This window comes from Podarcis pityusensis (assembly GCF_964106645.2).
Source record: "Podarcis pityusensis genome assembly, chromosome: 3".
Lineage (NCBI taxonomy): Eukaryota > Metazoa > Chordata > Lepidosauria > Squamata > Lacertidae > Podarcis > Podarcis pityusensis.
The window spans coordinates 88,847,886-88,875,182 of NC_138026.1; the positions used below are offsets into that span (position 1 = coordinate 88,847,886).

General features: G+C 44.3%; 1 protein-coding gene across 1 annotated transcript; it reads left to right on the forward strand.

The window, feature by feature from the left end:
- The first annotated feature begins 337 nt into the window (after positions 1-337).
- FOSL2 (FOS like 2, AP-1 transcription factor subunit) lies at positions 338-27,297 on the forward strand. The gene is made up of 4 exons (XM_081000291.1): positions 338-1,375; positions 13,296-13,550; positions 18,254-18,361; positions 19,525-27,297. The coding sequence occupies exons 1-4, from the start codon at positions 1,277-1,279 to the stop codon at positions 20,032-20,034; spliced, it is 972 nt and encodes a 323-aa protein (XP_080856417.1). The 5' UTR covers positions 338-1,276; the 3' UTR covers positions 20,035-27,297.

A 27,297-nucleotide genomic window follows, 5' to 3' on the forward strand; every position in this document is an offset into this window, starting at 1 on the left:
CGGAGCTCGGTCTGTTGCAGACGACCAGGGAATCCCTCTCCGAACGCGTCACTCTAACCAAGGAAACCCGCGCTCGCGTAGTACAACGCAAATGACCATCTTTGGCAACGGCGACCTGCGACAATGGAACAGACTAAGCCTACGCACTGGGAGGGGACGGGGGACGTGATACGAGGAGGCCGCGGCCGGGAAATGGAGCCCGCCAGGCGAACGGGCCGGGCTGTGCCTCCGCAGGGACGGAAAACGGGGCGAGGAGAGCGGGGAGCCGCCCGGGCTGGGTTTGGCTCGGCGGGGCTGAAAGGACAGCGCGCTCTGGCCCTGTTCTCCCTCCTCCGCCAAGTGGGAGGCTCCGCGGGGCGGGGCCAGAAGCCTGCGAGTTTGACGTTTGCGAATCCACATGGTACAGCTCTTCAGAGGCAGGGAGATGGAATAATAAGACTGTGGATTTGAACTAATGCCATTGCACTGACTCATTCAGGGAGAGTAAAGGAGCTCCGAGAACAAGGATACTAGAAAAAGAGAGAGAGAGAGAGGAGAGGGAGGGGGAAAGGAGGGGGAAAAAGAAAGATCGCTTTTATGGCCGAGAAGGGCAGCATCAAGGGTTAAGGGATCAATAATTCGAGGGAGTATTTTTAAGCAGCAACAACTAACGATCAGGAGCCTCCGATCCCGGGCTGAGTCATCCATCCAGTCCAGTTGGAGCAGGAAGCTGGCACTTTTCTGTAGGGCTTAATTATACAGGAGGTTTAGATGCTCCTGATTTAAAAACTACAGGGCGACCGCGGCTTTGAAAGCAGTAGGGAGATCTCCACAGGAAGTTGGAAGGAAGGCAAACGAGATACATCAAGCTTTCTCTTCTGTAGAAATAAAAGTCGCATTTGGAAAACTATTTTTTTAATAAGTATATTGTTTTGATTCTAGCGTGAGAGGCAATGATTTGCCTCTAGAGCGCGTGCATTTTTTCCCCTTCTGCACTGTATGCGGAGGTTTTTTTGGATTTATTTTTTAATTCCTACAGAGTTGCTGTCGCAAGAAACAAAAAACCAGGAAAGGACTTATTTTTCATTGCTTAAAATAGAGAAAAGGGAGGGGGGAGAAACACCCTGCCAGATCCACTTGAGTGCATTTGGAAAATCCTAAGGCAGTAAATAAAAAGATCGGAAGCGAACAAGACAGGGAGGGACTGAGGAACAAAACAAACAAACAGCGTGCACGGTTTTTTTTGTTTTTTTTGGTTTTTTTTTAAGATTTCAAAGTTTATTTCTCACCTCGGACAATGTACCAGGATTTCCCAGGGAACTTTGATACCTCCTCCCGGGGCAGCAGCGGTTCTCCAGGCCACCCGGAAACTTACAACAGCATCACAGCTCAACAGGTAGGGGCGAGGGGGGAGTGGTCCCTCTCTATGCTTTTCCCTCTTAAATCTCGAAATGCCTCTAAGGGCATTTTACCTGGAAGAGGAGTTCAGGTGATCTCAGCAGGTTTCCTTTCGCTCTGCGTATACTGAGATCGTAGGTGATTTCGCGCAATCCAGGTCCCTGATACTGGTTGTTCTCCCCCCGTGTCCTTTTCCCCCTTTCCGACGAGCGAGCGAGCGCCTCCGCCGCCGCCACCTCCCCGGCTCCTGGCTCCTTAACCAAACAGCAAAGTTCACTAACCACACCCCAGTCCACCTCCTGCGAGCGCGCTCCGACCTCTCCCTCAGTCGCAGATCAGGGCGAAGGAGAGGCGGCGGCGCGTCGCCTTTGGCCTCCAGTCCAACAGCCGCCGAGACACCTTAAAAGGAGGCGGAAGCGGCTGCTTGGCGGCGGCGCTGCTGCTGTTGCGAGAGTTTGGGCGGGCGAGCGCAAAGCCGCGCCGGAGCTGGAAGTTTCGAGCTCGCCAGGGCGCCGGAGCCGAGAGGCAGGCAGCCTGGGCTGCGACGCGGAGCCGCCGAGGGGGCGATCGGGGCTACAAGTAAGCGCGGGGGTTTCTCTCGGGGGAAGAGATCGGAGCTGCTTCTGCAAGCCGGGGATGCCTTTGCTGGAACTGTGCGCTTGGAAGGAAGAAAGACCCCGGCGCGCTCGCAACCATTGCGGGACTGAATTGGGGACCGGTCCATACGTGCGGGGGAAACGGGGATGGGAGTGGGAGGACGGAACCCACGGCCGCTCTTAAGATCCCGGTGAGGGTCTTCTCTCTACCCTCTGGGTGTGCCTCTCCTTGGCCCAAAGGGGAGATGGCCTTTTGCCTAGTGGCAGTTCGGGGTAACGTGCAGAGGTATCTGCCCGGGGTGTGTTTCCGAGCACGTCGGGAAGAGAGGTGAAGGGGGGCGCAGGGCAAGGGTGTGAGGAGTCGGAGTGCCCCAGACGCGCGCCTCTTCGCCAGCAGTGCTCTACGTGCGCACTGGCAGGAGAGCAGCGGGGTGGGGTGGCCACAATGTTTGTCTCAGTAGGAAATTGGGGGGGGGGGGATACACGCGCACAAAGGGGGAACCGTGAGTAGTTGCCGGAAGTGTGGGCCCGACGTATGCAGGCTGCAATCCTAGACCTCTTTACCTGGGAGGGACACGCCATTGAAGTCAATGGGGCTGACTTGGGCTTCGCTGTGCGTTGTTAATGTGGACTGAAACTCCTGGTGGAGCGTAAACAGTCTAAAAAGGGACGTGTGGGTCTCAACATCGGTTGTGGCAGGCGTGGAAGAAAATCACATTGTCTGGGCATGCTGGGGAAATAAGTCAGACACCCACCAACCCAAAAATAAAAAAAGTTATGCTGCAATCCTCAAAACAACCTTCCTTTTTACATTGCTGGAAAGCTTGAAGAAGTGATCAGCTTGTGAAGTGCAGTTTCGCCCTAGTTCAAATTGACTTTGTTTGGTTTTACTTCTGCCCCAAGACCTCAAGGAAATGTAGCCGCACAATTTGTAACGACCTTTTCAAAGGTGGTGGGTTTGGATTCCAGGAAGCCTTTTTGGGGATATTTATCTGTAGCCTACCCATTGGTTGATGTGATTCAGATCCAGTAGGCTTGGGAAAATAGAAAAGCTTTTGGCTATAGGGGGGTCCTGATCACTTCTTGAATATCACCTGAAAACATGGAGTGCCTTGCCCATGACAGCTGAATGAACTAAATAGTTTGTAATGGATTTTTGAGGGTGTTTCAGAAGTGAGAACCCCAGTAGAGAAGGGATACGCCTTAGTAATAGCTCTTTCTTTGGCTTTGGTTATACAAGCAGGGTGCTGGGATTATGTAAAGTGAGAGAAAGAGTGGCACATCTGATAACTTTCTGGGTAGATTTGCTTTTAACCTGTTGCTCTTTCACTTCCTCCAGTTCCTTATCTCCTTATTCGCAACACATACAGATGTGTAGAGATGGCAAATGGAACATGAAAGGAATCTCTCCAATGATCCTTGGTCACAGACCCGGATTTACATATTTATATACATTCGTGAGAGACAAATGTATTGGCAAGCCAGCTGTTTGGACCCCACACCCTGAAATGGAGTTTTAATCATATTTTGCAGGCTTGGTGGCAGATCAAGGGCATTAAATTAAGAGACATCTTCCGAAGATTGGGCTGCTTGAGAAATGCAAAGAAACAGGTCTAGCCACCAAGCCGGATTTAAATCCACTTTGATTCAGTCAAGTGGGTTTGTGAATTAAGCTACAGTGATTTTGAAAGACCCTCTGAAGAAAACAAGAAAACAAATCTGTGTATTTTTCATTTTAGATCCCTTTCCTGGGAAAGGGTCTAGAAAGATGTGGAAAATTGGTTTCTTTCCAAGTGCTGAAGTTGGGATAGGCTATATGAATTAGATATATTTGTCTAAATGTGCTTTTATTTACTCGTTCTGTTTGCAAAATGAGGGGCAGTTTTTAATTGTTTAAGCTGATTTCCCAGAAGACATTGAAAAATGTGTGGGGCAGCAACCAGGATCTTTGAGAAAGGTTCTGTAGGTCCATACCAAAGGGAACATTGTATTATCCCCCACTCCTCCATGGCTCCTCAGTTCCTTCAGAAAGATTTGACCCTTCTCTCCCTTTCACAAATAAGTATTCAGTTTTCTAGATGAGTAAATGAAACACTAAGCATGTTTTTCCACATTGACTAAAAGCATACAATTCCACTTTATTCTCATTGTGATTTCTTTCTCTCTTTTAATAGTAGCAACTTGTAAAAAAGCAATATCTCTGGAAGCAAATATGTTTTTCCTGGGCTCTGCCAGTGTCCTAAGCTGTCAAGGCTGCTGAAATACTTTTTTCCTTCTGTTTTTCGAGGTCCTCTTCCTTCTTTCTCTCTCTCTCTCCATCCTCCCAATAATCTTCAGGCTTAAATATGTCAGCATGTTAAAACAAACAAACAAATCATTTCAGGATTATGAAGAGGCATCAAGATTCTAGAGTAGAAAATACATAAACAACAGTTCTTACTACGCTAGTGTAGTCTCCACAGAAATCAGTAGACCTTCCAAGAAACAAGTTAAAGACAAGGATGCAGTAGCTTGATGGATAACTTGAGTCCAGTAGAGTTTTCATTCAAATAATACTTTACACACAAATTGGGTGGATTTCTGGATTGCAACTGTGATAACATAGCTGCATAGATTTCTGGAAATCAGGTTGTATAATACTGCTGTATTAGCAAAGGCCAATTAGTTGTTTCATTGTAAGTACAGCTGTATGTTTTCTACAGTCTCAACTATAAAAGTGGCCTTCATGACCGTGGTAAGTTTGCCAGTTTGCTGAAATAGCTACACTTCCATTGGATTCGAAACTACCATATTAGAAACATACTCTAAATGGTGAAACCTCTATACATGGGTTAGAAGATTGTCCTTGACTGAGCACAACTTAACTATTGGTTAGTTTTGAGCACACCACAATTAAAAGTATTGTGTTTGCAGTGAATAATAAAATTTTATGCCATGTAGATCGTGCTGTGTTGTCCAGAAATTGTGACTGCCATTAGTTTACAGCTGCCATGTAAAACCAGTGGAAACTGTCAGGTAATTCTACTTTATCATAATCATTTACTGTTTGGAAGTAAAACAACAACAACAACAACAACAGCCCCACCCTTCTTTTCTCTCTCCAGCTTTTGTTCTAGCTTGAATTTCCTTTTCCTTGTCTCAAATTAAATGCCATTTCATGAGCTGTGCCAAACTACAATCAATTCAGTGCTATGCTGCTGTCGAAGTGCTGGAACCATCTCCTAATACATTCACAGTAGCCTTCTAATGTAGCCATTTCCATTCGATGTTTTTAATAGTGTCTGTTCGGGAAGGAGATGGAATGCATTTTCGTGTTGGCTCCATCTTCAAGCAAGCTAGGGAGTGATATTGTTGCTTTCCTTTGGTATTCAGACATTCCTTTGCTGCCTGAATGGACCTCGCTGGTATTTATTGTGGAATGGTTTTTGACCTTCAGAATGCAAGTTCTTACAGGGTCCATGCAATTTGGCTACATTTTTGGGATAGCTCTTTTGGTACAGCGTCTAGCCTGAAATGATGCTGGAACTTGAAGAATGAGAAATATTTCCTGTTGAAACTGAAATCTGTAAAATCAAGGGTCGTTGCACTCTCTCTATTTCCCTGTGGGTGCCCCTCCCTATTTTCTCTCGATCGGTATTTTCTTAGGTCTTTTCAAAGATGTCTTATGTGCCATCCTAGGCTAAACCTACAGCTTCTCTGAGAGGCGTTGCACAATCTCATCAGTTACACAAACATACGATATTTCGTAACATGTTTACATTGGCTGGCCTTGCCTCTCTTCCCCCCAGAATGCCTTTCTTACCACTTCTGTAATGTGTGTGAAACCTACTGGCAAAGTGAGGCGTAAGGTTTTTTTCACATCAGCTAGTTGTGGACCTTCTTTGTTTTTGGTTATGTGTGCTGTAAACTGTCCTATATAAAACTTTGCAAGTGGTGCCAGTCGGTGACATTCCGCACACATCAAAGACCTTATTTATTTATTTATTTATTTACTTACGAGAAATGACTCTCTCGGTGTCCAGGTCGAAGCCAAAGACGCCTCTTGGGTGCCCTCTGTAGGCTGTTCCACGTAGACAGGTTTCCAGAGATGATACACAATGGAAAGAAATCATTTGCTCACTTACAGTAAATGTGGGGAATCTTGTTTGGGAAAATGGATAGAGTGAGTTTTCTTTTTAAGGCTTGTCTGTACTTTGTGGCCCAAATGATCACTTTAACGAGACTGCCGATGAATGTGTGTTCATATTCTCAGTCCGCCACTTCCCAAGCTCAATATTCCAAGCTCTCCTTCAGTGTTTAGCTCTCTCTGTAAAGCTGCATGTTGTTGTAAATTATGCTCTTCAGAATTCACTGCATCTCTTGCCTCGCTTCTAAGATGAAGATGACCACCGGTCAATTGCTTGATCAGTTCAACTGGCTGTGTGCTTATGGTTTGTATGCGCACTTAGAACACATTTCACTCTTTGTCCCGGTATCCTTTCATGGTTGTCAAGCCTAAAATATTTGATCAGGCCATTCATCAGCTTCTTTTGGTTTTTATTCATGTGCTCCATTGTGTTTCCCCACCCATATTCTGTTAGCTGTGGCTATAGGTGGTGCAGGAAAGAGCTGTTGCTCTTCAGTTCCCTTTATGTGTCCGTCCTCACAACCACACACACTGCCTACTTTCCTTCAGCTGCAGGGCCAACAACCTTACGTGCTGCTTAATTTTAGCTTTAAATTTAATCATCATCATCATCATCAACAACATATGAGGGGTCTTTGAATTCAAGCTTGCCTGGAAGTTACACCCTCCATGTCTGCTATTGTTTGAGAGAACTCCTTAGTGAAGGAAGGTTGCTTGGCATCTGCTCCCAAGACATTCCTGCTTCCCTTGATTTGCCCTGTTCCAGATTGAACTCTCCATAACACTCAAGAAAGAAAGAAAGAAAGAAAGAAAGAAAGACAAATAATAATGTCAGAATAGATTTCTGCATGGTTTCTGCCATTGATACACTGTTCAGCATCTGGAAGATTTCTACACCTTCCCTGCAATTAAGAGCAAGCGGAAATGTCATTTTCCAACCCAATAATAATGAATAATAAGAAGTATTTATTTATACCTCACTTTTCCCCTGATGGGAACTATCCTCTTCTTCCATTACAAAATAAACATGTGAATTAATCAGGGTGAGGGGTGGGATGTTATACTGGGATTGATGAGATTACTTATCTTGTCTTGCAAGATTAAGGCAAGGGGAATCGGAAGGGGTTGGGCTATGTTACGTTTTGTTGCTGGGGGTAGCTCAGTTGGTTAGAATGTGGTGCTGATGGTGCCAAGGCTGCAGGTTCGATTCCCGTATGAGACAGCTGCATATTCCAGCATTGCGGGGGGCTGATCCTCGGTCCCTTCCAACCCTCTGATTCCAACTTTTCCTAGCCACTCTGACAGTTCCTTGTAGAGCAAAAGCGAAGAACCTGTTGCTCTTCAGATGTTGATTGACTAAAACTCCCATCATTCCTTACAATTGGCCATGTCGCCTGGGGCTGGTGGGAATTGGAGCCCAAGAACCATGTGGAGGGCCACAGGCTGTAGATTTGATACCATTATAATATTTCACTACAAATTAGTTATTTCTGTTTCGATTTGGAAAACGCTGGGTAACATGAGATCTATTATGTGGGTTCGTTCTATTTCTGTTGGTGACAGAATGATCTTTTTAGTAAATAAAGCTTTCTAAAAGAGAGGTGGTTGTGATGCAATGAGGAGAGTGATTTGATTTTGAAGGCTCTGATTCATCCTGTGGTTAATAGGCTGGCCTTCAGATAACTAACCTCACAGTGTTGTCGTGATGGTAAATAAGAGCACGATGAAGCATTCTGTGTGCCGAAAATGCTGCGGCAATTAATAACAAAATTTGTGAAACGAGGAACCATAAGAGTTTATCACTCCACGGAGATAGCCCTTATTTCCACACATTGCATTCTTGTAGACATTATTTGCCTTGGGTGCTATGGCTCCTTGGTGACCTTCATTTTTGCAGTCTTGGATCAGACCACTTTAGATTGTTTGTATTCCTCTGAGTGAAAAATATTTTAGAGATTGGCTGCTCGAGGTTTGATCAAGTTTAATGCATAAGGTGTTACTTTAACGTGTTATCCATGCATCGAGGCAGCTTTACATATGGCATTTTCCCTACAGAGGTACAGGAGAAAACAGGAACATACAAGAATACTGTCATAAAGATTGCATACATTTTTTTTAATCACTGTGATTGTATGTGAAGGATTTATGTGCCGTAAAACAGATAAATGCACAGGTGTAAGTTCTCTTCCTCCTACAGCCTTGTAGGTAAAATGTCATTTACTTTAAAGGTAAATGTAGATGAAGCAGACTGTCGTACAATAAGCAGGCTTGAAAAAGGTCCCTCCATGGAGGAGTGGGTAGAAGGTAGCTCAGGATCTACTTCTAGATCTCTTGAGTGATTTGCAGAAGATCCGCATGGGGTTGTGACACTTAATTGTTTAACCTGTAGCAGCAACAAATATGCTATCTCTCACTAAATAGGCTGTTGAAATGAAGACAAGACGTGATTTTGTAACTCAACTGTTCTGGTATTGAAAACACATACCTAGGCTCAGAATGTGCTCAGAGGCACCCTCTTCTTCAATAATAATGAAACATCTTTTTGTGCTTCGCTCCGGTTAATAGATCTTGGCGTTCTAGTAAGAAACAAAGCTGGTCCAACAAGCCTAAGTCTGCCATTCCCTTCCATAAGGCAGACATGGTTGGGGAAGTCTACTCTTACTAGTAGAGCTATGGTTGTAAGCGGCTGGTATATGCATAGTAGACCTGTAAGCAATCACTGCCAGTTGTACCACTGCCTTTCTGTTGAGCTGGCCTTCAATCCAGTGGCGCATGGTACCCATTGGGACTGGTGGGTTAGAAAGCGGGGAGGCCGACGGTGAGTGGAGTCAGAGCCCATAACTGACAGAGCCAACTCCATTTTAGTATTGTCATCCTTCTCCACCCTGTTGGGTTCTACAAAGACGACAATGAGACTGAGGAGGAGGCCCAGAAAGCTGGCAGCCAGGGCCCACGCCCTGGAGTGGTTGTAAGTAAGAAATCAGACAGGTAGGGTTTGGTTTGAGGGCAGATTGAGGTTGGTGGGGCAATGCCCCATTTCCCGTAGTAAACCAGCCTCCGCTACTTCCAACTTCTAGTTGTTTGGGAGAGGTTTGTTTCTGGCTCCTGATCTAGGTGACTTGGAGGTCATTGTAATTTATTATGACCTGTCAAATATGGACTCCTCCTCTAATTAGTCACTTAGATAATAGGAAGGATATTGCCAGAGAGGGAACATTGCTCCAGTGTGGGTCGTTTAACCCGTTATTCATCTTAAAGCATGCATGCGAGGGGTAGCTACATAGCTTGGAAGGAGATGCCAACTAAACACATGGAAAAACTTTCTGGCAGGAAGAACTGTGTGAGAGTGGAATGGTGTCCCTCAGGAGGTGGTGGACTCTCCTTCCTTGAGGGTTTTTAAGCAGAGGATGAATGGCCATCTGTCATGGATGCTTTAGCCGAGATTCCTGCATTGCAGGGGGTTGGACTAGATGGCCCTTGGGTCCCTTCCAACTCTACGATTCTTCACCTCAGTCACAATGGTGAGAAACTTGCATCCTCCCCAAAATCTGGCAGGATAAGTCTCTTTGGCAAAGACATCATAGTATGGCACTGAACAGTCTGTCGGCATTTACCTGTTAAAGAGGTTCAGCTGGAAGATAACAAGCAATTTGTAAAATTTCATTAACAGGTTTCCCTCCCAATTTATTTTCAGGAAGGATGAGTCTGACACAAAAGCTGAGAACAAAGTGCTAGTTTTCTCACGGACACTGCCTTGCTGTGGCCAATAAATTTGAGTTCACTGGGCTTCCCATCAACTACATATGTTCCACATATCAATAATTTCTATTGTTGTTGTCTTCAACATAGCATGCATATACTGTTGGAAGTGCAGAAATTTGAGTCCAAAAAACATTCATTTTACTTCAGTGTGCTCGCCATCATTTTCTCAAAGAGGGTCAGTCTTTGAATATATATTAGTTGCAATAATCAGAAACACAACTTCCATGTTCAATGGCTATGTGCTTTTGCTGGATGTGGTGGGGAACAAAACAGCATGAGGATTGTTCCCTCTTGTGCCTTGCTTGTGAACTATTTTCCCAGGGATATCTTGCTGCCTTTAATGGGCAGGTGAGAGTTGTGGTCCTGATGGACCTTGGGTCTGATCCTGCAAGGCAAGTCTTCATAATTAGTTTTTGTGGTGGTGGTGGCTCTCCTTGAGTGTGGATGATTTTCAAGGACTTCAAATGGTTCTTAGTTAATGGATCTAAAATCCCAAGTGGTGGGGACATGATAGGCGTGTAAAACTAATCCAGCATTTTTTATGTTTCTTGAATGGCTCCCTTGTTAGACAAAAACATTCCTTCTCTTAGATTTTCCCCTCCAGGGCCTGCCCATTGTTTTGTTTTGTTGCTTCCATTCCTCCAGAGTTTTGGTGCCAGTAAACTATCCAGATGGATTTACCTCAGTCTGGAAACAAGGTGTACAAGGCTTCTTTTTTATATATTTTATTTTGCAGGAGATCATTACCTAGTGCCTTTTTAAAAGCTTCTGTTTTGTTTTGTCTAGACAGAGCAAAGAGCTGCAGGGAATTTTTCTGATCTGAATCCCAAAACACATTTTATAAGGTATTATTAAAATATAGGCACGTAAATCTGCTGCAGCTGGAGGCATCTTTATATTCTACTCTTTTTTTATTATTTTAAAAAGAAACACTCCTTCCATGTGATCCCAGAATGGGTGTGTTGTACCAGCAGAAGGCACAGCTGTTTCTCAGCTCAAAACCCATGGTCATGTTGGTGAAACAAGCACCAGAAAACAGTCTCCACCTTTGTATTTTAAAAGAGATTTATTTATTTGCCACGCCTCACCAGCAGGTTCATAAGGCAGCTTGCAACATAGAAGAGAAAAAAACCCCAACAATTAACCATTCAGACCACAACAAATAAATAATAGGTAGCAGCAATCAGATAAAAATCTGATAAACAGCAAAGTAATGTCATACTGAAAGCGGTGTGTGTCTCTTAAGTTCTTTGTGAAAGGTATTTAAAGTGGTAGGCTGATTGCAGTATATGCTGTTACTGCTGACTTTGCTAGGCATATGAGGGAATTTGTGTATCTACACTTCGCATGCAAAAAAGGGACTATTTCATGGTTGGCTGTCTCTTTGCCTTCCAAGCAGCTGTGGCCATAGGTTTGTTGTGATGGGTCAGGGCGGGATAGTCCTTATCTCAGTCCACTGTCTCTTCCGAGGCTGGTGTAGTTCTGCAGCACCCTGAGCCAACTCCTCATTTTGTCTTGCTGCATTGCATCCTGGGAATGGAAGAAAATTGATTGGGCTGTAGCCAGGCTGCCTGCTGAGAATTTGTGAGGGAGTGAATGGAAGATGCCCAAACAAGAATCTTGCCCATTTGTCTTGCCCAACTTGTGTGGGTTTATTTCCTGATTATTTCCCCCTCCTTTACTTTCTTCACATTTTATTGAATGTGGTGGTAGGCTGCGGTGGAACGCAACTGTGTAGGGTGGGGATTAAGATTTTTGAATATTCCTCCATGTTAAAAGCCAGAAACAAATTAGTATTATTTATTCAATTTATGAGTTGCTGGACCTGAAAGAAAAGCTCCAAGTGACGTTAGAAATGTTGGAAAGGGCTACACTGGTGAGAAAAGAAACGCTTAATCTGGGTATAAGTCCCACTGAACTCTGTGTGACGCTTCCAAGTACACATGTACATGATTACACTGTTAGTGGATTAGTTTGGTAAATGACTCAAAATGGATATGTATGCTATGTCCCAAGACACTTTGACTGCCTGATGCTCAGTGCCATCTCATTTTCAGGTTGAAATGTATTTCCTACAAATTGTCAGGTGGTTGATGTAATTTTTAAAACTCATAATCCCTAGTGGAATGAAGGAACCAAACAAACGCATGTTTTGTATCTCAGCTCTTGGAATAACCTTTCAATTTTTCAACTTGGGGTCAAAAGTGTGGATAACTTTCTGTGTCTAGTCTTCTGTGCTGTGCAAATTGCCCTGCAAGTGATGACCTAGCTTGTTGGCCCTGCATGCAGAGGGTTCTAGATTCAATCCTTTGCATCTCCAGGGTAGATCTGGGGGTGTCCTCTGCCTGAAACCCTGGGGAATCAGAGTGGACAATATGGAACTAGATCAGGGGTCCTCAAACTTTTTCAGCAGGGGGCCAGTCCACTGTCCCCCAGACCTTGTGGGGGCTGGACTATATTTTTGTTTTGGGGGGGAATGAATGAGGGACGATGAGTGGCATGTGAAAGGGCTCTGGAGAGGGGCTGGCACCAACAAAGCCTAGCCCCTTTCCTCCTCTAGGCAGGGCGAGGAGAAGCCAGGAGGAGAGAGGGAGGAGGCGCCGCTGTCGTGGGAAGGAGAGGAAAAGAACACATGGCAACCCATGCGGCGATTCCCGGACCGTCCCCTGGCCAGATTTAGAGGGCAATTGGGCCTGATCCGGCCCGCAGGCCTTAGTTTGCCAACCCATGAACTAGATGGACCAATGCTCTGACTTTTGAAATATAGCAGCTTTCTATGTAGAGTGAAATAGCGTTGTTTTGCCACAACTCTGGACTGTTCAGTTGGGGTGGAATGTGAGTAAATGTAAGGAGTTTTGGAATGTAAGTAAATGTAAGGAGTTTGGGACAAGGGTGGGGAACCCGTGACCCTCCAAATGTTTTTGCACTTGCAACTTCTCTCAACTTAGACAGTGGTCATGCTGAGTGGAGCTGATGGAGGTTGGGATACAGCAACATCTGGAGGGCTATAGGTTCTCCACTCCTTCTCTAGAGTTTTAGGGCAACCCACAGGCAGAGCACATGCAGCATATATTAAGCTGCTGGGTTTAATCTTCCAGCGTCTTCGGGTAAAAATAACTTGCATAGCAGAACTGAGAGAGACCTTGGCTTGAGCACCTGCAGAGCAAGCTACTGCCCGTCAGAATAGGCACCTTGCCCTCCAGATGTTGTTGCATTGCAGTTCACTGGGGCTCGTGGGAATTGGAATCCCACAACATCTGGAGGAGACTCCCACCAGGTGTCCCAAGAACAGTCAGTGCTGCTGAGCTAGATGTTCTCAAAGTCTTGCTTGGCAAAAGAACATCTCCTGCTTCTGTGCTGGCGTGCCACGCCTGCCACCTTGCTTAACGTTCCACTAATTCTGGTTCTACCGATTTTCTCTCCCCGTCTTCTAGAAATTCCGGGTAGATATGCCAGGATCGAGCAACGCTTTTATTCCTACCCTGAACGCCATCACGACCAGCCAAGACTTGCAGTGGATGGTGCAGCCCACTGTCATCACCTCCATGCCAAGTGCCTACTCTCGCTCGCATCCCTACAGCCATGGCCTGCCAAATCTGTCCTCGGTTACCGGACACACAGCTCTTCAGAGACCGGGTGTCATTAAAACCATTGGGACCACGGTGGGCAGGAGGAGGAGAGATGAGCAGGTAGGTACACTGGTTGAAATGACTTTGTGCAATATGCTAGCTGCATGTGCTTGGAAGTTCTCAGAGCTGAGTGCAGAGCTTCCAAGGCAAATAACTTCATGTTCCAAGGGTTTTCGCTGACCCCATCTTTCTCTTTGTGTCCATGGGATACATGAGGCTAACTTGGAGAGTGCTGCATCGGGCAGATACTTCTATTTAGGGAGTTCCAAAAAACCGTCGTTACCATTAGAGCACATGCTTGCTTTATCCCCTGTCATTTCCAATGAAGGGCTATTGGAACAAGGCTGGGAAGTATTGAGGACCTGTAAAAACTTGCCACCGGTCGGGACTTCCAAGTTAAATCATTGGGGTGACTTTGTCTTTTCCTTCGGCTTCCATTTGTATAAAGGCTTTGGTGGCATTTCCCCCAGTGTCTGTCCTTCTGGAATGAGTAGATTCTGATAGTTATTATTGGATAGTCTCCATTGTTTTCTGTGTTTTGTACTTGATACTTCACTTTTGATTCCTGACCTGACCTGTACACACAGTTTATCAGAGCACAAAATGTCGTTGGGAAGATGGGTAGTATTGTTGTGTTAATAATAACGTTTCCTGACCAGAACGTATATTTGGAAACCTAAAGCCAAGTTCTTGTGTTTGGCATACTTTAATAGGGAAGGTTACTGGAGCAGAGCTAGTTTTTAAACACCTTTCTATTTTGCTGGTCCTGGGGGTATATGACAGAACTGAAGAACTGGGGACATGGTAACCCAGCATGAGGTTACACCCTAGTTTGTTCAGCCATAAACTTATTCCATTCTAAGAGCTTAAGAAGTTGTTGTTGGACCAAATACCTACCTAGTCTGACATCCTCATTCCCACACTGGCCAACCATGTGTCTCTGGGGAGCCCATAAACAGGATATTAGGGCAATGGGCCTCTCTCTTGCAGTGTATCATGGTGTTCAGAGTGATTCTGGAGATAGCACATAGCCATCATGACTAGTGTACACTGATAGACTTATTCTCCTTGAATTTGTCTAATCCCCACTTTAAAGCTATCTGAGCTGCTGCCTGTCACCAGATCTTGGGGCAAAGCAAATTCCATAATACATATTTAAAACAATGCTTGTTTTTAAATGAATCAAAGAAGAGGAGACAAGGCTGCTTCTCTCCACTTATGCCCCTTTCTGCTCTCTCCAGTTTCATCCAGAACCCTTGTTTTGAGATCAGTTTCTTCTTTAAAGCACATGCCTATCAAGAGATGATAATAAGAGTCTTTTTTCTGTGGAAAACAGCTTCAGGGTTAGGTGAGATTAGCTGCTGCTACCAGTTGAATGCTAAATCCTCCACCAACAACATCATGAGTGCCTTTGTAGTAATCTCAGACAAGGATCTTGTCAGCTAAGCTCTTTTTGACTCCCTGTTTGTTTGGCTGCATTTGCATGAAAAAGGTATTTGCGTGAGCCCAGGAGGTTTGCTTCACTTCAGTGATGTCAGATGTAAGCAAATGAGACCTTGTTATTGGAGTTTGGTAGCCTGCTCTGGGTTTTGTAGGCGCCTGAGTGGGATTTGTGGCTGCTTTGCCTGATTTTGGGGGATTACTCCATCAGTGTTGCGGCCCTTTCCAGGGGAGTAGCACTGTTGGCCTTTTGCAGCAAAAGCAACAAAAGAGTCTTGTGGAATCTTAAAAACTAAGGGCTGTATCCCCCTGCCCCCAAGCTGCTCTGGAGGGTCCCTCAAATCTCTGGAACAGATTTTTGAAGGTGCCCGGGGGCCTGGAGAGAAGGGGAAGTTCTGTTGCACAAGAGGAAGGCTGTTGTGCAAGGGGAATGGCAGCATTGGGTACAACCCTCACAAGTCTACAGCATATGTTTTCATGGAGTAGAGTCTTCTTTGGCTTGGTGCCTCTGGTGTCCGAGCTTACAGAGTCTCCAGGGCTACCATCATATTGATAAAATGCAACAGGTTAGGTCAGTTAATGGATCTCAGTTTTGTTTGCATTTATCCCCAATCATCAAAACATTTTATTCTGGAGTAGTCCTACTTGAAGTGTCCTTTGCCAAACTGTGTGTTTGATGCATACAATCTGAATTGAGATCATTGGTCATACATAGCCAAAGAAAGATCACCCTGATCCTATATATTTGCTTTAACCTTCCAGGTGTTGATCTTTAGCAGTGCACCCTCCAAACCCCCCCCCCCCACAGACCAGTTGAACTCAGTTCATTGCCCCCAAACACCAGTGTTTGCAACTCAAGGGTGGTTAACCAGGCTTTAGGGTGCTATCTATTGCGGAGTGTCCCCCTCGCCCCTTGTCAGATCCTTTGTGGGCAAAACGGTACAGGGACAGGGAAAAAACATTGGTCAGCTAACATTGCAGCTTTGGATAGGAGGCTTCCTAGCTCTGTAGCAAAGATGCTAGTTGAGTCTTTTATTGCACTGGTCAAGATTTTTTGCTTCTAATTCTATGTTCACTTCTATAGAATGGATATGCTTTGCCATAAGAGCAGCTTTGTAGTTGGGAGTTTTGTCTCTTCCCTATAGGTGGGAAGCTGTAGTGGTGTTATGATAGTTTTATTTTAAAGTTTACTTACCTATTCATTGCATCTATACCCCACCTTCCCTCCCAAGGAGCTCAAGGTGGTGTTCATAGTTTTCCTCCCCCACGTTTTATCCTCACAACAAACTTGTGAGGTAGGCTAGGCCGAAAGATTGTGATTGCCGCCCCAATGTCACCCACTGAGCTTCAAGGCCGAGTGGCGATTTGAATTCCCCATCTCTTAGGTTCTAATTCAATACTCTAAGCACACCAGCTATCCGAGAGAACAATAAATGTTCCCTACCTTAATTGTATTCTGTTGTACTGCCTTTAAACCAGAAGAAATTAAGATGGCTTACAACTTAATAACTTGGTGCAACCTACTGAAACGCATTAAGCACCCATTAGAGTAAAAATAAAAAGAAATCTTGTGGGTTCACCTTACTCCATGTGCCCACTTGACTGCTTTGATCTGCAAAACTGGTACTGGTGCCACACAGTCCTCATTCCACACTTGTAAGAAATCATTCTTTTTGTGTGGTGGTACCTAAGCTTTAGAACTCCCTGCCTATTGAAATCAAGCAGGCACCTTCACTGTATTCTTCTTGGCACCTGCTTAAAACACTTTTTGTTTAGGCCAGCCTATCCAGACACATAGATGTTTATGTGTTTTAATCTCCCTTAGTTTACCGCTAATTCTAATGCTTTATATAAATGCTTTTCATTACTTGTTTTTAACTTTTTTCGTTGATAATTTTAATGTTTCTTGTAAACCACTTGGAGCTTTTGTTACACTCGAGCAACAGTTTAAATAAATACATAAGCCATATCAAAGGAACAGTAAAGCATTATGAATTGTAATTGCTTTGGCCTCCACTTGAGCTGCTGCCTCACAGCCGTATATGCACTCGGAGGCCATCTTTGATTCCTTTGTGACTTTCATCTTCTCTCTAGGGCTGGGCTGATTTGGAAAGCGTAATGTGTTAATGATGGAAAATCCCAAGCGATGCGAGTGAAAAGTGCTTCTTGATACCAAACAAAGCAGCCTATTTTTTGATTTGATACGGGCCTCTCCAATTTGTCCTGCCCTTGAGGACCTTGGCGCCTGACCTTCAAGTTAACAACTGTTTTTCAAGAGGGAAGAGGCATATAGTTTGTTTCAAGAAACAGAAGCTTGCAACATCTTCCTATGCTTTTACCTCACAAACCACCCTCGTTGTGAAACAACTTTGGGAGAGAATCGGCCGTGTGTTTGGCCTTGATTGCAGATTCACTGTCGTCTTGCCCAATCTTCCTCTTAAGTTTCTTCACCCTTTGCTCCTCCTCAATCACCACCACCTTGCTCGCTCTTCCTCTGTGGTTGACTTTCCCTTGAAGTTGTTAAGGGGTTTGCTTTTGTGACAAGTGCTCCTCCTGCCTTGGGGTTCAGAGGCTCAGGGCTGCCAGCTTCCTGAGTCAGTGTCTGGAACCGTGGTGGCTGTGGCATGGCGAGCGCAGCCCAGACTAGCTGATCCATCTCCCATGTCTGAGCCTTGGCTCTCCCTGCCCAAGGCTGGTGCTATGACACAAGTGGTTCTTTCTAGAGAATTTTCTTTGTAATACAGTGGTACCTCGGGTTAAGTACTTAATTTGTTCCGGAGGTCTGTTCTTAACCTGAAACTGTTCTTAACCTGAAGCACCACTTTAGCTAATGGGGCCTTCTGCGGCTGCCATGCCGCCGGAGCACGATTTCTGTTCTCATCCTGAAGCAAAGTTCTTAACCTGAGGTACTATTTCTGGGTTAGCGGAGTTTGTAACCTGAAATGTATGTAACCCGAGGTACCACTGTACAGGGATTGTAAACCTAACAACCTTCAGATGATGTTGCAGAAACATCAATGGTGAACTTGGTGATGTACAGATGTTGTTGGATTCCCCCTGACCAGCTGAGTGGGGCTAATGGAAGTTGTGGAATCTAACCTCATATTTTGGGGTGGAGAGGGGGGCACATGTTCCCCACCCCATATCTCATAACTAAAACATGTGATATATGACTATGCCCAGAGAGTTAATGAACATGCTGTGGAGTACACCAGACGCGGCTCCTTTCTCATTGTGGTTGATCATTTGGAAATGAGTTTTCTTCTTTTGCCACCTGTGATCTGATGGTGTTTTTTTTTTCCTCTTTGCTTGTTTGACCACAGTTGTCGCCTGAGGAAGAAGAGAAGAGAAGGATCAGGAGAGAGAGGAACAAACTAGCAGCTGCTAAATGCCGCAACAGACGCCGAGAGCTGACTGAGAAACTTCAGGCAGTACGTATTCCCTCCTTAGAAGTCTCCTCCTTTTTTGAGAATGCTCACTTTTGGCCATCCAGAATTGATATGTTTAATAAAGTTTGCATAATATACTGACCCTCTTCTTCAGCAAGCTTATCTTCTAGAGGAATTTGGAGTGGCCTGACACAAGTTGATGTAGTGCAGGGATCACCAACATAACACTTGTGGCGCACATGTGCTCTCAGAGGTGTGCCTCCAGGGTCTTTCTCCCCTTCTCTCCCCGGTGAATTTAGGCTTGAAAGAAGTATTCTATTGTAGCCATTAAAATAGCTTGTGGGGTGTAGATGTTTGTGTGTGGTGCCCACAACCATTTCTCCAGTTTGCAAATGGACCCAAAAAGGTTGGCGATCCTTGATCTATGTGGCAGGTCTCCCAGTTCTTTCCTGCTGGGTTTACACATGATGACACAGCAAGCATTGAAGTGGTACCATGTTCCTCAGAGCATCAAATGCTTCTACTGTTCTCTGTTGTCCTCTGTTCTGGCCCTGTCAGCTTTTAGACAGCTAGGAGACGAGAGCTGTCTTCAGCATTCTTCACATGCAGAGCTGCTGGGATCAGAAATGCTGCAGTGGCTCCAGTTTGCAGTGGATTCAGGATGTACCTCCATCCACATGTTGAGGGAAGTGTGAGAGGCAGCTAGCTCCTACCTTGTTCTCTAACTGATATGGTACCTATCCAAGCAGTGTGTGCATCAGTGTGGAAGACATTCACTCACTGTTCCTGGTAGAGATCCACAGCAATGAATTACTAAGGTGCAATATTTAGGGATACTGAGCCTTCTATATTTTGACTGAACATACCACTTTGCTGCAGTGACTCCCCCTCCCCCCAAAAATGTGAGGGATAAGATACCTGAATATTGAAAACACCTGTTTCTTAAAAAGAAAGGGAGAAAGAAAGCATTAGTCAGCAGAGGTTTTTTGTGCCACATTCTGAGTTGCCCAAACTTATTTTTGTTTCCAAATGTATATTCTGTCCTTCAATGGCTAGTCAGCATTCCTCAAACCAGTAACTTACAAATATTTATATTAAGCCCCATCTATCTACCTGTGCTCACCTTGTTGTATATTTTAGTTTGGGCTCTCTCCAAGCCACTGTTGTTGCTGCCGCTGATCATCTTTTTCCTCCTGGATCTGTAGGAAACTGAGGAGCTGGAGGAAGAGAAGTCTGTGTTGCAGAAGGAGATCGCCGAACTCGAGAAAGAGAAGGAGAAGCTGAGGTTCATGCTGATGGCTCACAGCCCCATGTGCAAGATCAGCCCTGAGGAACGCCGAACCCCGCCATCTCACAGCCTCCAGACCGTCCGGACTGGAGTGAGCAATGCTGTAGTGGTGAAGCAGGAGCCCGTCGAAGAAGAGATCCCCTCTTCCTCCTCTGACCTCGAGAAAGGGCAGAGATCAGTCATTAAACCTATCAGCATCGTCGGGGGCTTTTACGGGGAAGAGCCGCTCAACACTCCCATTGTGGTGACCTCGACACCCGCCATCACCCCCGGAGCATCCAGCTTGGTCTTCACCTACCCCAGCGTGCTGGACCAGGAGTCTCCTCTCTCCCCCTCGGAGTCTTGCTCCAAAGCTCACCGGAGGAGCAGCAGCAGCGGCGACCAGTCCTCGGATTCCTTGAACTCCCCCACTCTGCTGGCACTGTAACCCCTTTTCCCTTTTGTCCCCCACCCCACTCAGTTACTCTGGAGGGGGAAACCCCGCCTTTGAGATCAAAAGACCAGCACAATGACTTTTTTCTTTTTTCCCACCAAGCACAAGGGCGGCAGAAGCAAGAAGAGGAAAACAGAAACTTCCTGGGACAGAAAGAACCAGAACAAATGTAAATCCATATAGGAGTGGGGTGGGAAGCAGAAGTCGCATTACTGGGACCCAAGTGCTTAGACTACATGGTGTGTGCGTGTGTAGAAGTGGGTGGGAGAGCCAAACTCCCCATCCAAAGTTTAGTGCGAACGGATGTGAGCTTCAGTAAATCGCTAGCCCGTTCCCCTGCCATTGCTGATGAATGGACTGGCGAAACCAGGTTCTCTTCTGTGATAAGTAGTACATTCCAGTTAGTTTGATCTCATTTGGGCCTTCACCTTTTTACTTTCTGTTGGATACCATGACATTTCGAAAACTCTAACAACAACAACAAAAAAGGCTTGTGGCAATTGTCATTAAACCACTGCTGATGTTAGGATCTGCCTACGCGGGATTCTTGCTGTTGTTGGGTGAGGGGGTGAGCTTTTTGGAATAGATGGTGCAGAGCCGAGAGAGGAAAAAAATAACAGGTCCAAATGGTTCTTTAAAAAAACCACAACAACACTCCTAGCACCTTTGTTTTGGGGGAAGTGGGGTAGCATGGAAAGAAACAAGTGTTGGATATTCTGTTGACAAAAAAAGAGTCTTCCCCAAAGAGACTGGAGTATACAGATAAACACGTTATTTCTTGGTGCGTTGCAAAAGCTATGACTACAACATGCCTCCACATCAGTGGACCAGGATTGGTGCCAAGGGAACAGGGGAGATGCCAGAGTGAGTTTCCACTAAGCCTTTGTCTCTGGCATGGGTTGTTCTGTAGTTGGCGTTTTGTCAAATACGGTGGCCGGACCCTACGTTGCCTTTCCCCTTGGCTGCCAGCCACCTTGAGTGTGATGTCTCCTCCCCACTGGCATGCCTGACTCGGATGCTGGGCTGCTTTCAAACAAAAGCCACCGGCTCCCAGCTCTGTGAACCGTTGCAGTGTAGCAGTGCTGCTATTTTTCTCTTGTGGCTGGTCCAGGAAAGGGATTTACTGAGGGCAAAAGTGCAGGAAGCAAGCTGGGTGCTCCCTTGGATAATTCCTTTCTCTCTGTGTGTGTCTGTTGCACTTCGCTCATCAGTTCCTAGCCAAAGTTTGTGTGTGTTGCAATTTGATGACTTCAGGCCTTGTAGTTCCTTGGCTCCCTTTCTGGTCCTTGGAGACATTAGCAGAAAAATTGTTTTCGTGCCTGGGTATGGTCCTCTGCCGCACTCTTGTCGCTGCACATTCAGGTGGATATGGCTGTTTGAAAACCTGTGCTCACTACTGAAATGGGCAGCGGGCTTTGCTTTTTCTCGCATCTTCTGTGGTGCCTAGACAAAATCCTATTGCACTTAAAACGGCGCAGCTGCTTGGGTTTGCAGAGCTGAATTGGAGAGAAGTTTGCTGGGTTCTCCCCTTGTTAGGTTAAGGCTTTCTTTTGTATAGAGAACATCCCGTTTAGCCCAAGCTAACTAGGGTTCCTGTCATGAGCATATTTATGTTTGAAGGTTTCCACTATCATTTTTGTTTTCATTTGACCTCAGGATTTATTAGGCAAGATGGCAGATGGATACATGATTTCACTGTGCTCTTTGGAGACCAGCTTTCTCACCTGGGGGAATCTCTTCAAGCCATGTTAACTCCATTGGTGAGCATCGCTGCCTTCCTTGAGACTCTGCCTTAACAGCTGGGGAATTTGCTTAAGTCTTTTGAGTGTTTCCAATGAAGTCAATGACTCAACTCCCATCGACTGGCTGTTGTTTTTTTAATGCATCTGGATATCAGCCATAGTGTTAGGCCAGCTGCTTGCATGTCATTGTGAAAGGCCAGAGGTTCTCAAACCGTGCTTCACAGGCTGCTGGCAGCCCACAAGCTGCATTCATGTTGCCCACCAAAAACACTGACCAACAAGGATACATGACTTCACAGAACGGTGCTCAGAAAAACAGGCACATCCATCCAATTAGGAAATCAAGACTATGCTTTTTTAAAATGCAAGGTATGCATTGCTTTGCTTTGTAGAACAAAAGAAGTTTGTTAAGTAGTCTGGTGAGACCACCAGCAATTTTCAAGTCCATCCCCTCAAAAAGTTTGAGAACCACTGTCCTAGGCTATCTTCTGGCTAGTGAGAATAAATCAAAGCCATACTTAATAACAGCTACAATGAGAAGAAGCCAAATTCTGTAACCTGAATCAAGCATGCACGTATTTATAATTTTGAAATTCGCATTATTTATATTGCCTGTGCTGGCCATGGGGAGGAGAAAAGAGCTATGCAAAGCGCTAAAAAAACCCTACCTCTGTCCACCGGCAGTTGCGCTTAGAGCCCTTCTGTCCTCTTAAAAGTTCACCAGGCATTACCTACATATTTTCAAGCTTCTCTTTGCAGAAAGGAAAGCCACAGTTTTGGGTTTTGGATGACAGCACAAACCGCGTATCCATTTCATGGATCCGGCCTTTAATATTAAGCTGCACTTCAATCGCACAGTCGCTTAAACTCAGAGTAAATGAGAGTCCTGGTAGTAACTCTTCATATTTAAAAGCAAAACTCTACTGGAAAGGCATTTTGTTCAAGATATTAAAATCCAGGCATTTTTCTTCTGACATTTCCCTTTTTAGACAGTGCCACTGGAAGAGACTCAGGCTTGTATTCAGGGCAAATGCTATTCAGAGTAGACCTCTTGGAAATGAATGAACCTGGGCTAGCCATGCCCATTAACGACAGTGAGCCTACTCTGAGGACTAGCGTTCCTGGTTCTAAGCATCATGTAAAAGAAAATATTCTAAGCATAACAGGGAGAGCAGAAAACGGCATCATCTGACTGTAGCATTAAAAAAAAATAATAGCACAATATACCTTTCACTAAAATCACTGATGTGTTCTCTGAAATACTGCTTGTCTCAGCAGGCAAAGAACATTTTTTTAAAAAATCACATGTTGCTAGCCCATTTAACTGTGCTGGGTCAGATTGACCCAGGCTTCGTGTCAGTCTTAGAAATCCTTGGAAAAGAAAAGGTTTGAATGTGACAGAGGCATCTTCTCTGCCAGGCTTGTAACTATTAGCAGAAAAGAAAGAGCATTCTCTGAAATTCCCAGTACTATCCAAGTGCACATGAGGTGCCTTGGGCACATATGCAGGCTTATATGTGAGGCTGCCATTTGCTAGTTGGTTTCAGTGGTGCTGCTGCCGCAGCAGTTTGATAGATAACTCTGGGCAAAGGGCACAAAGCCTGTTAACAGAAAACCTGGAGAGGACTAAAGAAAATACAAGGGTTGGCAGGGCTTTTTGCTCCAGCTTGCTTTCTCAGTTGTAAAAAAACAGGAGAGGCAGGACTTAGAACTTGTTGGTTTTGTGGCAAGTATGAAAGGTGGTAGGCAAGGTCTGTGGAAGAGTTCCATTTTCCAAAGTTTGCCTTGGGAAAGATCTGGGTTTATAGCTGGAAGCAATTAGAAAAGAGGTCTCTGAACTGCTTCCTGTTGTTGACCTCAGATCTGTCCTCTGGCAACTTTAGTGTGTGGCCATGCACATGCCATATACATTTAGAGCACATGACTCCTCCCCCTCCTCCAAAGACTCCTGGGAACTGTATTTTGTTAAGGGCATTGGAAATTGTAGCTCTTTGAGGCACAAAATACCATTGCCTGACTTCTTTGGGGAGAAGTATGGTGCTTTGAATGTATGGTGTGTACCCAGCCTAAGTGTTGCTTGTCTTATACCTATGGGTTTATATATATATATTTATCACTTGAATAAGGTTCCCTGGTGAGCTGTGGCTCACCTTCACCCTTTCTGCTGGCCAGAAACATGACTTGCTACCATTCTCCTCCACAAAGGAACTTACTAGGGTAATTTTGTGGCAGATATTCCTGTGCATCTGAGTCTTACAGTCAGTTCAGGCATGTTTTGCTGTGTGAATCCATTTTTAGCTCCAGATTCTGCTTTTCATCTTCTCTTGTAAATTTGTACATCTGAAGGGGTTCTATTGCACTTATTTCCTAAAGCTGCCCAGATGAAACTCCAGTTTAATCCTTGCAAGGCATGAGCAGTGGCTTTTGGGCCTCTTGGACACTTCTTCTAGATTAATGCTTCCACTTCTTCTTGGTCCTACAGGATGATAGAGAGACAGATCTGGGTTTTAGTCTTGGCATGTCAGCCCGCAGATGACACCCTGGTGGGATTAATTTAGTCAGGAGCACTACAGAAGTACATTCAGATGGATGGCATCTCAACTATGTCTTGGCATAATGGATGACATCCCAGCTGTAGACATTATGAAGCCCCATGTCCCAGTGATGGCTTTACTGTGGAAAAGAGACTAGAGATGTTTTGTAGGTGAAGCCTGGAACAGATAGCGCTCTGATCTAGGAAACATTTCCCTACCTGTTTTTGCATGCATCTTGATTATTACGGATGTCTTTACTCGTTAATTTGCCATACTTTTGGGAAAACCTAGCACCTTTGTTCAAAAGGAAAATATATTTGTGTCCCAACACGTAACTCTCTTTAAAATTCCTGCTTCTTATCCATTCCAGCTTCTAATGTTTGAACTTTTCCTTTCCATTCAGTTTAGAGTGCAGTCCAGCAAGAATTATGGCTTTGGAGCTCTGTTCCATTTCAAAGTGTTTTGTCTTAGCCTGGGTGATGTAGATATAGGATGACCACAGTCTTTTAAGGGATTGTGCTCTTAAGTCAGCGATGTACTTGTGATAGAACAGGACCTGGCGCCATCATGTTGGTGTCAATAGATTTCCTCCACTACCTTTTTAAAAAAAAATAATCGATTTATTAAGATCATTTGAACCTAGCAATGTGCTGCTTTTATATTCTGCTTGGCCTTAATCCTAAAAGTACTCATTGCTTTCACATTTATTTATTGGCAGGCAAACACTTTTTGTGTCTGCTCCAGCAAATCTGCCCACCATTTAATTTAACATCCCTCAAACGTGTGTTCCTGTTTTTTAATGCCAAAATGAAATTCTGCAACATTTTTTTCAACACACACACACACACACACACTCCCAGAAGTATTTTCAGTCATTAGAGTGGGTCAAATATTTTAAGAGAGGGCACAAATGATCCCATGTTTGTTTTGTTATTTATATTTATATAAAAAATGTTTACATCTTTTTCTCTGCCTCAAATCTGTATTTTAAAAACAACTTTATCCCCCTTCCCTTGCTGACTTTTAAAAATGCTGTTTTGTTTTTTTCTTTTATAAAGTAGATGACTTGGACTTACAATCTTAGGTTTATGGATTTCCCCCAATTCAGTTGTGTCATTTTCTGTTGAGTTGACTCTGCCCTGCTTTGTGCTGTGTCTTCTAAAATTACATGCAGGATTTTTGTAATTCTCAAAAATGGTGGTGCCCAAGCATCTTACTTTCCTAGCTTGCTGTAGCTTTCATTTGCACGAATTCTTTCTTAAGTAAGCCATAGGTATCAAGTGGTGTGTATCAAAACACAGGCAAATTTTTGTTGCATTTGTTTTTTAAGGGCAAAGGCTATAGTTCAGTGGGACTCTGGCCAAGCCTCTATCTGAAACTTGGAGAGCTACTGCCACAACGATTGCAGAAATGAAGCCCTTAGATTATTCCTAGGGCATGTTAGCTCACTAATTTGTGAACTAACAGATTTGGACTTTTCTCATTAAGTACAAATCCTGTTGAGGTGATCGTATATATGATCACATAACTTATCGTAAGTAACAACTCCAGTTGCCTGCTTTTTAATGCACATCGCTGCTTATGTACTCTGCTTACTCAATTGGGAAGAAAATCACGTCAACAGAAGGGAAAGCTGCAAGAAGATCAAACCGCATGTGTTCTGGGACCTTTGCAAAATCAAAAGCCAGAAGAATAGAAGAAAGCAAATGCATTTGTGCCTCTCTGCAAGCGGGACGAGAGAAATGGGAACCACTAAACTGAGCAGGGTGGGAATCCTTTTTTAAAAAAATTGTTTTGTATAAAGAAAACTTCTTTCTAAAGAAGCATAATCAATCCTCTGCAAATAGTAATAGGTGAGGCCAGACGAACTATTTCTAGGTACAAGAGATGAATCGAAACTTTTTTTCTGTCCTATGAAACGACTCTCCTCCCTTTCCCATTTCGTACAATTAAAAGGTTGGTCCACTTTCTTGTTTGTGGCTATTTGTTGTTGGGGGGGGAGGGGAATATGAAATTATGTGTAGAAAATAGACAACAGGTTTGTATTTGCTCAGTGAGCGGATAAAGTGTTGTGTCTGTGTATATATAGATTCTACTGTGTAGTCCACAAAGTAACATTGGTAAGAGAAGAGTGTATCTTTATTCACAAGGTAGTTTAATAGCGTAAAATGGAAGAATGCTTTAAGATTCCTGAAGATAAAAGGGCCTGGACCTCTCTCTGTTTACATGACTCTGATCCTAAATGCACTCCTGTTAGATGTTTGTATCTATACTGATGATAACACTGGTAGAGGAAACGGTTCTCAGTGATCTTATTTGTGCAAATTCATGGAGATCAGTAAATTTTTGGGTGTGCCATTATATTTCTCTTCCACACAGAAAAGTAAGTTTTTTCCCTCCTTTGCTTAATTCGTGGAGTGGAATTTAAAATTACCGAATTGGAATCCCTTTTCTCTGATCTTTTGCATAGATCTTCCCATGGCAGAGAAGCTTGGCTGAACGGTCATCTTCTCGCACCTTTCCTTGCTATATACAGGCCTACAATATTTGCACTAAAAAAAAGATGTCAAAAATAATTATATGAAAGCTGGTTGGAAAAAGCTTGCTGCTACGAAAGAACATATGAAAATAATGGCCATGCTTTTCAGTTTTAATGGAGTAGTACCATTTTGTAAAGTAAAAAAAAAATCAATCTAGAATGAAACGAATGAAGGTTTTATATATCTTGTCTTAAATATTACCGTTTTTACTTTCTCTCGCCCTTCCTTTTCCCCACCCCATCTTGATACCATTCCATGCCTGTCATTGCTCCTTTTTGTGATGATTGAATGTGTTCACTACCCCCAACCTGCAAGTTCAAACACTTGTAAATTACGCTTTCATGGCACTGCGGACACCTTTTTTGTATAGTGAGAGCTAACTGGAGTTCTTCTCTCTCTTTGGTTGAAGTCATTAAAAGATATCCTTTGAAGTCATTAAAA

Coding starts and splice junctions, on each gene's coding strand:
- FOSL2 (XM_081000291.1), top strand. CDS start 1,277: ATGTACCAGGATTTCCCAGGGAACTTTGATACCTCCTCCCGGGGCAGC. Junction 1,376..13,295: donor ACAGCATCACAGCTCAACAG/GTAGGGGCGAGG, acceptor CCCGTCTTCTAG/AAATTCCGGGTAGATATGCC. Junction 18,362..19,524: donor TGACTGAGAAACTTCAGGCA/GTACGTATTCCC, acceptor CTGGATCTGTAG/GAAACTGAGGAGCTGGAGGA.